The following is a 12,205-nucleotide window of genomic DNA, read 5'->3' as shown; positions in this document are numbered from 1 at the left end:
TAAGTGTATAATATACCTATGATTCTGCAAAACAAAACAAAAAACCTCCACCAATCAGAGAATCCAAACAAGAAGTTTGTGCCAAAATATTTTCGTAGCACCTGCCTGCTTCCAAGAAGCACTAAGGATGTCATATTAAGGGGAGGCTCCCTATTTGTATATATATGTACATAATATTTGTATATAATGCATATTTTGCAATAAACATAAAATAGATTGTTTCTATATCTGTAATCAACATCAATAGTTCTATACTTTCTCATCCTTTTTTTTTTTTTGCAATGCCTTTTGGGACTGTAGGTCCTTCCCTTATTAAAGTTTTGTCTTTTTGTCTGATTTTTTGCTTCAAATATAAGTTTACAGTATTGTGATTTACCTCGTAGCTGGTTGATTTTGTTCATGGCTTATAACTCCTTTGACTTTTTTAAAAATCCCTATGGGAAAATACTTCCTGAACCAAGGCAGCTGAAAAAAAAATGTGGACGGGCACTGTTGCACTCTACTCCTCTATTAGATATAACCATAATGCTTTGCTGTGTTGTGTCGGACACTCACCGTCCTCTGTGGGCACATAGACGTTGAGGTAGAGACAGTCTTCACTCTGATTCTGAATGTAGGTGGCGGCCACATCCAAGTTGTCGGTAAACCACACGGGCAGCATGATCTCAGGTAAAACACCATGCACGTTCTGTGGGCAAACAGGAGCAAACTGTGTAGCGTTCCGCACTTCCTGCCAAGACCCAGGAGCTTCTGGTGGTTGAAAACGACGGTCTCCGATTGGTGCTGTGGCATAGGGGACGCCAAGGTACTGTTCAACGGGACCCAGAATCTCATTGTTAAGCTCTTTTTTAATCCCACGCAACTTTCCGTAGTTTGTGGTGACGGTGGGATATTTGGAGCCAGGATCAATGCGCTGACACGATGCAAAGGTGATCCACAGAGCCAACCAGAGGAGAGTAACTGCGTGGGTGGCCTCTGAATTGCGGGCATGGCCCAAATTGCGTTTGAAGGCATGGGGCAGATACATGACTGTCTTGTTTTTCCTTCTCCGCTTCACCGGTTTATTGACTTCCGCTTTGCTTTGTCACGGGTGAAGGGCAAAGGAAAGTTAAACTATTATAACAGAACAAGAAAAAGGGGTCCCGCTGGTTTGTTTTGGTCTTTCAGGGAGCAAGAGGAAGGAACGGAATGGGGGGACTGTGGAAGGGTTGGGGTGGACGAGGGGCCGTGGTTGTGCTCAGCCCTGGTGTATTATCGTGGGAATGCAATAGAGAGTAAAGAAGAAAATTCTGTTACGTTCCATCTCCCTTAGCCGTCCTCATGAGGTCAGTTATAGAGGTCACACAGATGATTGCTGATCCTGCCAAGAACAACAAAAAGGGTAAGTGTTAGTGATTAAAGGTTAATGTGCAAGTTGCTACCCTTTGCATGCACATATCAGCCACATGGGTTTGTACAATGTTGAATGCTGCAACCTGGATTTAATTCTGTCATCATTTACAAACCCTGAAATCATTGCGAACCTGTCTGCCTCTGCGACACAAAAGAAGATAATCAGAAGAATGTCTCAGTATTTTTTGTGTCTATACAACAAAATGCAATGGTTGTTTTGGACCACACTGATTCATTGCAAAGGTGTGGTCACATCAGTGTTGGGAAAGTTCACTTTCTACATGAACTAGTTCAAAGTTCAATTCACAAATTTTAAAATGAACTAGTTCAGTTCATAGTTCAAACTACAAAATTTTGAACTAAGTTCACTAAGTTCCAAAAATGAACTAGTTCATAGTTCTTTTTTTCCATATGTTGCTGCGAGCTATTATTATATTTTCACAATTATTGCCACAGCCCATATAGAATCACAGACAGCAATTATTTAATCAGTTTTTAACAATGAAGCTATGCGTCAGATTTAGTCAGATTTCATCTTCATATCCAATTTTGAATCCTTATCCAACCAGGGTTTACATTAGCATTGAGGGGACAGCATTTCCCCATTGTTGCTTTGATGCTTTGTCTCCCATTCTCACCGACCTTGTCATAAACATCATAAAATTATTTTAAATGATCATACGCCTTCTTGCTACATGCTGCTGTCGCCTCCATGCTTTTATTTTTTTGTTGTTGATGACGCGTCACGCATGCGGCAGACAGCGGTGTCTGACACTGATGGTGGGTGTTGCCAGATTGGGTGTTTTTCCGCTACATATTAAGACCCGTTTACGGTGTGTTTTAGCCGTGTTTTCGCCTGGAAGGCTCTATAGAAATCTGGCACCCTATTGAACGAAGTTAACCTGTGAGAGCGTGCCATTCACAGTCACCAGAATGAACGAGTTAACAGTAATGTTCATCAGGCATTAATAAAGCACGTTCAGTTCACGTTCGTCCAAAATATGAACAAGTTCATGAACTATCGTTCAATGAACGCGTTCAGGCACAACACTGGGTCACATTTACCATTGCTCAACAACATTTCTCGAAATCCAGTTCTACCCTTGGTAGATTAACATTGTAATATCCATTACCATGCAATGTTTTTGGTCTTGGTGTAATACAGTAGATCTGCAACGCTGCTGCTGTTGGTTATTGCTGTAGTTGTAGATTATTGCTGTTGCTGCTGCAAGCAAGTATATGAACTTGCTACTCCAAATACTCAAATAAAGTGCAGCGAGTATTTAGAAATTTCTACTGCTGTACAAGCAACATATTGAATAACCTGTAGCAGATCTACACAGGTGGAGCTGGGGAAGGTGGAGGGTTTCAGAGGAACTCTCAAAGTGTGCTGCGAACTGCTCTAGTGGATGCTAACCAGCCATTTACTGTAAATGTAAAGCAGCAGGCTTATTGGCTGCATATGATACATGAACAAATCAGCTTGTGCAATTAGACTAATTCTGTTAATATCCTGAGTTTTCATTAACAACCCATCAGCATCTTCCATCTAGAGTTTCATGATAGAACTTGGCATTCATACAGATTTGCATCTACTCTTGTGGATGAGTAACTTATTTTTAGGTGAACCATCCCATTAAGCATCTTGCTGGCATTGGTGATAACTAAAGGATTTCCAGGAGGATTGAACTTATAACCTTTTAGTTTCTAGCCCATATCTTTAATGACACAGCAAGATTGCATTTGAGACAGAAAACTGAAACAAGTTAAACAGTTCTATAACATTTCCCATCAAACATTAATGGTTTTCAATGTTTATGAAGCTTAAAAATTCAGTGACTCAGCAATAGCAGTGCCTCACGTAGGCTTCAACGTCTAAGCCCTGGAAAAATGCAATACTGCAGGCAAAAGACAGCTCAGACGACTCGTTCAGGGCATTATGAGGATCATAAACACAATAAGACAGAGACAGGGAGACAGTGATGTGAAGGAAAACATCTCGAAACACCCACACAATGAGCCTCTATCAGTCAGTTGTGACTAACAAACTAAAAATAGATATTTTAGCTCTCACATCCTGAATGAAATCATCTGTGCGGATATGAAGTCTAATTAAGAACCGACGCATTTCGCCGTGAACGCATCTTTTGTTTTTTAAAGCCTCTAATCGCCCGAGAGAGCTGATTGATGCTTTAAAACTTTGATGTTCATTTCAAATGGTGCTAGCATTTAGCCAAGAGCGCCTAGCTTAGACGCTTAAGCATTTTAACGGTTAGCTAAAACAGAGGAGAGAGAGAGAGAGAGATTTATGTGATGTGAATGGATTTAATGTGGGTTTAGATTTGAAGTCCGGACAAGACGGAGGACGAAAGGTCAAGCATAAGCAGTGAACTTTAAAACTAATGGAGAAAGAGGCATTAAATCTCGACTCCTGAGATGACAGGAATGTCATATATAACAGCACCGGAGGACACAAATAGGAGAAGATTAGAGACATTACAAAAGGTAGGCGTAGAAACAGATTGAAAATTTAATGAGAAATCATAACACTAAATATTGCAGCCGTACAGATGGATTCAACACAGATGTCATTTCCTTTGGCTCCAGAGCTGAGGTGATTGCATCCAAAAAATCTGGCAATGATGGCAAATTTCAAACCGAGCAACCGTCATTGGGAAAAATGGGAATGCTAACCGAGAGCTGTCTGCAGGTATTATAGACCTCCTTGGTGCAGTAAATGTGAATGGCAAGCTATTTAAAAAGCAAAACATTGCTTCCTCATCATCATCACCATCATCGTTAATGTGGCAACAATCATCATGCTGAATGGACTCCTCCAGTGATATTACTTCATCACCATCCTATAATAGTCTCATTTAATGTGGCTATTAGCGTTTCTAGTGCAGCACTGTCGTTGCCTTGTGTGAGTCTGTCTTTTTGTTATGCCAATAAAGCTATTTGAATTTGAGAACTATGGAATGGAAAAAAAATAAAAAGAATGAGCGAAAGATAAAGGAAAATAGACAGAGAGAAAACCAGAGGTATGAAGACACAGTAGGTATTTAGCCCAGGGGCCTGTACAGGCACTAGTGCTTTAAATACAGATAAATGCTGTAAAAATCCAAAAGCAACTCTGGTATAAATCCCCCACCAGTCTAGTATATATAATGAGGTCAGACAGAAGTAATTACTCCTGCTTTCATTCATAATAATTTAAGATTCAGTACTGTGCTTAGTTTGCATTCATTTTCCACCCTTATGTAAATTAAGTCCAATAAAGATAAAATGTTGCATATAAGAATATGTATATGCATTTAGCCTTTGAATACCATAAAGGGTGAATCTTTCCTGATATGCAGTACATATCCCTATAATTGAGACTATGTGACTAAATATATTGGCGGAAAAAATTATAAAATGAAATCCTATACATACTTGTGCACACACAAACTATTATATTAAGTCTGGTGTATCCTTTATATCCTCAATTTAGGTTTAACAGCATTGTACCTGTCAGTAAAAACAGGGAAACCTGAAAACTAAAAACCTTGTTTCTCAGTCTCACTCCTCTTATAATTTGTCACTTTATCGGGTGACTGTGTGTGTTTGTGTGTGTGCTCTTGTTTTTGTGATATATCAGGACACAACTCTGTTTAATGACATGGGTATGACACAGGTATTACAAGAAGAGGGTGACTTATGAGGACATAACCCATGTCCCCATTTTTCAAAACGCTTATAAATCATACAGAATGAGTTTTTTTGAGAAAGTAAAAATAAATAAAGTTTCCTGTGAGGGTTAGGGTTAGTGTAGGGTTGGTGTAGGGCCATAGAATATACAGTTTGTACAGTATAAAAACCATTACGCCTATGGGATGAACCCACTTTTCACACAAACAAACGTGTGCGTGTGTGTGTATGTGTGTGTGTGTTCTGTGGAGTGTAAAATAGAAGAGGATGACTCTAGGGTTTTGAGGGGAGTCTTGGGACCATTGACAGGATTCTCTGACTGCTCTTTAATTAAACCTTAGAGACCAAATATACTGCACCTCACACACACACACATACATAAAGTCACACCCAACACTCTTCTTAAACGATAATACACCCGCATTGATGAGGAGAAAAGGCGGGATGAGTTAACACTGGAGAGCATTTGAAAGATTAGGGCAAATACATGACAGAGATTAGAGATGGAAGGGAACAGCGAGAGCACGGCTAGCTTCTGAGCAGTGTTTCGTAACTAACTAAAAGTAGCGACACTAACTAAACTGCATTCTCAGTAGCATGACAGAAGTTTGGCTGTTTTCAAAATTGTGTAGCTTTTCAAATAACACGCTATTTTTGCCAGCAATGTTGCACGACATGCCTGTTTTTATGTCATAGTGTATCAGGCAAACAGCCTTACACCAGAGCAAACAGAGGCAATAAATGCATTCTCTCAGAATCTATGTAATGCTGGGATGTCTGATTCATTTAGGTGCCTCTTTGTTTGTTTGGATCGACTCACTTGTCATGCACTGAATTTGATATCTCCATTTTTGTATCAAAATAAATATTTATAAACTTCTGTCTAACACTCTATGAAAGTGTTTTTGCTGTTTCTATTAGCTGTATGTATTTATGAGTCATACTTTCATTTACATTTCACTATTTGTTTTAATTTCAATTCCTGACAAATTAATTGTATAGTCATCATTCCCTGTTACAACTAATAACAACAATTTATTAAAGCAGAATTTTTCTTCTTGCAATAAACAGCTATGTAATGAGACATCAATATATAATAAATAGATGCAATTAATATTAAAAAAAGGAATTAACTACTGTATGTGCTCTGCCAAATAATAAGCGGCAGACATATCATATTGCTAAACAACATCTTAAGAAACACAGCTCCTCCAAACATATTTAGTTTTTTTTTATAATCTGTTTGCAACTATATTAAATGAAAAACTAAACATTTAAATTAACGGTCACACTTTATTTTAAGGTCCAATTCTCACTATTAACTAACCATCAACTATGACATTTGCCTCAATTAACTCCTAATTTTCTGCTTATTATTAGTTTATAAGGTAGTTGTTAAGTTTAGGGTATTGGGTAGCATTATGGATGTCATGCATTATATGTACTTTATAAGCAGCCAATGAGGTGACATGAAAGTGGCATTTGCTTCATTTTGTTAGCTAACAATAGTGCAGCTTGAATGTATTTTCCTAATTTGCAGGAAGCTCAGTATAGCAGGCTACATCGCTGCTCATGACGCATGCTAAAGAACCCACACCAGGGTCGTGTGGCTCGTAACCCTGCTGAACTGCTGCATTTACCCTCTGACAGTTCATCACATATGTCAGTCAGCTCCCATGCGATACCTTTCCCACATTTCCATCTGCCCTTCCGTTCCACGCTGATCTAGAATCAGCCGCAGCAGTAATTAAGGCTTATGTCAGACTAATGAGCTTGTCACAGTGTGTGCTGTGTTTAATCAGAGGACTGGAAGGGTCCAGCAGCAGCTGATGCTCCCGCAGCCGGGGCAAGAGAGGAAGAAGAGCGGCAGGACCGGAGCTAGCATGAGTTAGCATTAGCAGAGCGGCTGTATGTGGGGTGGGGGGGCACACAGGTTGTTTGGGTCTTAATTGCTTGATTGGCATCGTTACAAGATTTAAATTGGCCAGTTGTGGCTGCGCCGTATGCCCTCCGGGTGTGATGGACAATGATGAATGGGAGAAATAAACAGACAGAGAGAAACAGACGGACAAAACAGGCTACGAGAGAGAAAATCTTTATCTGAAGGGGAACTGTGAGGTGTGAATTGGAGACACTGGCACCAGGCCTGTCTGTGTCTGAGACAGAAGATTCCTGCAGCGAGTGTCATAACGGAGGACAGATGTGTGCAGGGACGGGTCTGAGAAGCGCCCTCATTCAGACCCTCGAGGTTTCGCTGCTGCTCGGCACCCTGGGAGATGACAGCGGTTACCACGTGTGTATGTGTGTGTCAGCCAACTGATAGCAGAACTGCTGACGGTCAGGTCAAAAGACATCCACAACCTGTCGGTAAACCTTCTCCCCCCACTTTATCTCATGTCTCTGCCCCCCTTTTATCCATCCGTTGATCTTTGAGTAAAAGACGGCACACAGAAGGGCTTGAAAGCATTGAAAAAATGAGGGATAGAGATCAAGAAAGACCTATAATTATCACTAATGGATAATTATTTTTATTTTTAGGTTATATTTTGTATTTCAGCTTTTTCGTATATAGTCTACCGTTTCTTCTTTGAATGGATTGTTCTGTGCTACCTTCAGTGCCAACTGAAACATATTAAACGTATTTACACATGTGCAGCTTTAAAAATGTAACAAATCTTTACAAATCTTTTATATCACACTTTAAATATATATTTAAAATCAGTCTGGAAAGAATTAAATACTGTTACTCAGCAAGGATTTATTTAATTTAACAAAAGTGACAGTAAAAACTTTTATAATTAAAAAAATAATAATAATTCAGTTATATATATATATATATATATATATATATATATATATATATATGTTATAATATATAATAACTGAAAATAATTTTTGTACTACAAATAAATGCAGCATTGGGAAGCATCAGAGACTTCTTTCTAAAATATATTAATATATATATAAAAAAATATTAAACATATTTTAGTTACCCCCCCCCAAAACAGTAAATTTAGCCTATAATTTAAATCCCTTCAATATTTTATGAACTAAAAGTGTTAGTAAAAAATTATGCATATCTAAAGCTGTTCATACGTGTTTAAACATGAAAAGTTTTTTATACAATACATAAAAATATTATTACAAATGAGATCATATTGCCCTTGCTTCTTACATCCCAAACACAAATTTTGAAACCTGTGTCTATATTTAACACAAACGACTTTTGTCACACCCATAAAGTACATTAATCTTAAACAATCTAGACGACTAGAAGATCATTTTTTCTAGGAGAGAATTAGCCTGTAATCCCACTGCCCATTCCAAGTCTCTTTCCCAAACTTTCTATTTATTCCTCAAAACCAGTTTAGAGAAAAAGAGAGAGAGAGAGAGATGAGGAGGATAACCTTTGTCCAGTCATAGGGGACAAACACACAGGAATGAATGAGTGGTCGCAGCCCACCAGAGCACAAAATTGGAAACAACAGAAGAGGAAGAGTTAAAAGCAAATATTTACATGGGTTTAATATGGACTGGGACACTTCGCTGTGTGAAGGGTCAGCGACAGCAGCGCCGTGCTAATTAGACAGCACCATTACTCACACACTACTCATATCTGCTTAATCACTGCCTGATGAAGTGTGTGTGTCTGTAATAAACTGGCATTGCATTTCTAGTCTTTTTACTGTATTACATCGACGGACAACATCACAGCAGTTCCTAAAAACGGCAGAGCGGCCGCCACAATTTCTCCTTCATTAATTTCCAAAAGCAAGTGAATCTGTAACCGTTGCATATTCAACACATGTGCTGCCTACAGAGCCAACACCCTCTAGCCAATTACAATGTATGCTCCTGTACAGAGTAACTCCAAACAACAAACAGAGAGAGAAACGAAGGAAAACCAACAGAAAGAAGACATCAAGAACAGCCAAAAGAGAATCTCACCCCAATCACTCTTATATAAAATCAATGATAAATGGGTTTTTGTGTGTCAGAGAGACAGAGAAGCACGAGCGAGAGAGAGAGATAGAGATTTTTTCTCTCTTTACTTCTCTGTGTGAGTAAGCCACTGTTTAGGCCCCAGGGTAGCTCACAGCCTGAGTCCTTTATCAATGATGAATGACCAAGTTTGTGTATAACCATGCGAGTGTGTCTGTATCTGTGCATTTTAAGTGAACATGTATGCAAAACTGCGCCGAAAATGCTGTTTTTCTGTGCAATTTCAGTTATTTGGTAGCTGATATAATCTTTTCTTCCCTTTATTTCTTTTTCTCCCTTTCTATCTGTCAGGTGGCATGAAAAGTGAATATAAATGGATGCAAATGCTGTTTCTCATGTATCAAACAGTGTACAGTCAGTTCTGTACAGTCTTGGTCTCACATTATGTCCTAACTAGGTGCTAACAAGCTTTGATTGGTGATATTTGTCCTGTTTTTTTCTATCTGGCCATTGTTGGCCATTGTTGACGGCTGGGTAAAAAGGGACATTGATGAGCGCTGTGTTTTACCCAGAGCTGAATATTTTTCAGTTCTCAGCATCCATAAAAAAAATGCCAAGCATGCAGCGCTCAGTGTGAAGTAGACGCTCACCATCTCGTCACGCTGTTGCTGTTTTTAAATACTCCCATTGCTCCCAATTGAAAAAATATGCTAGCCTCAGGAAAAAACGCTTTGGTGGCTTTGTAACCCCTCACTGCAGAACACACAAGATCCAGGGGGCGTGTCCGGATCCACATCTAGGGGGTGGAGATTGGTAGGTTTAAGGGTGGAGATGGGCGGGTTTAGGGATCAGGGGGTGGATTTGAGATTTGAGATCCCATGTTGTGCATTCATGGACAGAATAAGCACGCAGTAAAGAGAACCGATCATTGAAAGTCTGAGTCTGCAAGGCTAGTGCACACAAGCAATACTGATGTGCTCTACAGCCTCAGCAACAGCATTATCAGAGGAGCAGAGAAGGGGAGGAGTGGGGCTGTAATAGTGAACTCCCTCCCCTTCTTTCACACTCCCTTCATCTTCTCTTTTTTTTTCTCTCCTCTTCATCTATGGGTCTGATTTAAAAGCAATGTAAAAGCTATGAAAACACACCCCCAACCATAAATCTTTGCTAAGTGTACGTGTGTGCTTACGTTTACATGCACACAAGTGCATTAGGCAATTTATCCAAAGGGACTTGCATTGCAAATCTTAACTGATCATGCATTCCCTGAAAACTGAACCCATGACCTTGACGTTGCTAGCATCTAGCATCATGCTCATGCTTTGAGACACAGCATATACTCTCCTTTCCACTATAGCTCTGTTTCAACATCCAGCTGTCTCACCAACTACAAAGGGAGCTGCATTGAACTGCATTAATATTAAATTATTAATGCACTCTAACTGGAATTGAACCTCATATAGACAGGAACTGTCATACAAATTGTGGTAAAAAACAACAACAACCCCACAGAGGACTAGGGAAAGTTATTTTAGCTGGAAATATGGTTGTTACAGTGTCATTTTTGATGACACTGACATTTTACAATTGTAGATTGAACACAATACTGTCCTCAAGCATACTAAACACAAGCATACATTAAATAAAGTAAGAACAAAAGATAGAATGAAATAAAAAGTTTATCAGGTATAACCATCTAAAAGAAGTAAGAAATATTACAGAAACTGTGATATGTAGAATACAGCACATACTTCATATGAATGACATATACAATGATTCTTATTAAAGATACAACATTTATTTTAAATCACTTGAAAGTGTAAAGGATTTTCTTTCATGCCAGTGCAACAATGTAATGTCACATAAGCATAACTGCAACAGAGATGATCATTTATAATTAACTGATTGTTAAATGTTATCATGTCTACTAGAATATCACCTATTCACCCTATCTATTTGAAATGAATATATGACTCAGATTGCACGCTATGTTAGATGAATTGTTTTCACAGAACTTGTTGCAGTTGCATTCTCGGTGAAGCATAAATGCAATGTTGCCTTAGAATTCGGCATCATTTTGTTTCAGCAGTCTTCTTGTTGGATGCTTGCCTACGAGGCCTTAAAATGCTGCCTCGGTAGGCAGCGCACTAGGTTTTGGAACAGAGCTTATTTGTCGGGTTCCTCCATCTATCCTTTCTAATGCTGCTGGCTCTCCGCACCTTTTCACTTCATCCCTCTATCACATCAATACACTCCCTGTGATTCAGCCTCCATTTCCACACAATAACAGCTGCCACTACACAAATTAAATACCATGGCCAATAACGATTACTGGATGAACCTAAAGCTGGGATTGGGTAGAGAACATGTGTGTGTATGTCGGTGTTTGTGTGTGACTGTGGCAAAGGCAAAGCACAGCAGTGGCACCAACAGCACATTAAGTCAGAGATCCTATTTATGACGCCAAATGATGGCCACCGTATTCTGCTCGGAGCACTTCACAGGAAAGGTATGAGGCTGAAACAGTGTTTGGGGAACTAGAGCATCCATTCAAAAAGCCTCCGATTAATCTCAGTCTAAATACCTTGAAAGCTGAGCTCAGCATTCATGAAGCGCTTGGTCTCCATGTTAAGGTTTTCCTCAGAAAACAGCTTTCACAAGATATGCTAGATAAGCAAACTGCTCTGGGAATGTGAACTTATTCATATTCACAAGCACTGAGAAATTAAGTCCAATTTTAACAATAATAAAAAAATAATAATTAATCAATGAAGTCCAGTTTAGAGAGATAGTCTATGAAAGAGAAGACAGGCCACTAGTAGAAAATGAATCACAATCCTCAGTTTGGGATCTGAATGCAATGAAGTCCTGCCTTTAAATTTAAAAAAGCCAATTTAGAATTTAGGCATCGGTCTGTTTGCTCTAGAACACATTTTGCATTAGCTGCACTGGATTTGCATTCATGATTTGACAAACAGTTTTGGTGGTTTTGGTCTTATCCCATTAAAGTAGGAAGAAGCCATCCTTGCGTGACATATATATATATATATATATATATATATATATATAAAAACTGCCAAGATGGTTGTTGAGTGAAGTGACTTGCTCTTAAAAAGGACTTTAAATAAATCAGCCTATTATTCTGTTCAGCCCTGTAGGTAGAAATAAACCCTAACCACAA

At 38.9% G+C, this 12,205-nt stretch overlaps 1 protein-coding gene across 1 annotated transcript in view; it reads right to left on the bottom strand.

Annotated features, from left to right (window-relative positions):
• The window catches only part of LOC113081075 (neuroligin-2-like), a 144,586-nt gene that overhangs the window by 82,276 nt on the left and 50,105 nt on the right, over nucleotides 1-12,205 (bottom strand). Inside the window, exon 2 of the mRNA XM_026253121.1 lies at nucleotides 556-1,360. Within this exon, the coding sequence (XP_026108906.1) occupies nucleotides 556-1,027 (472 nt within the window). The 5' untranslated portion in view covers nucleotides 1,028-1,360. The remainder of the gene's footprint in view (nucleotides 1-555; nucleotides 1,361-12,205) is intronic.

Source organism: Carassius auratus, unplaced genomic scaffold (genome assembly GCF_003368295.1).
Source record: "Carassius auratus strain Wakin unplaced genomic scaffold, ASM336829v1 scaf_tig00033084, whole genome shotgun sequence".
Taxonomy (NCBI): domain Eukaryota; kingdom Metazoa; phylum Chordata; class Actinopteri; order Cypriniformes; family Cyprinidae; genus Carassius; species Carassius auratus.
The sequence above is the reverse complement of the archived record's forward strand: the minus strand, read 5'-3'. Positions and strand labels throughout refer to the sequence as shown.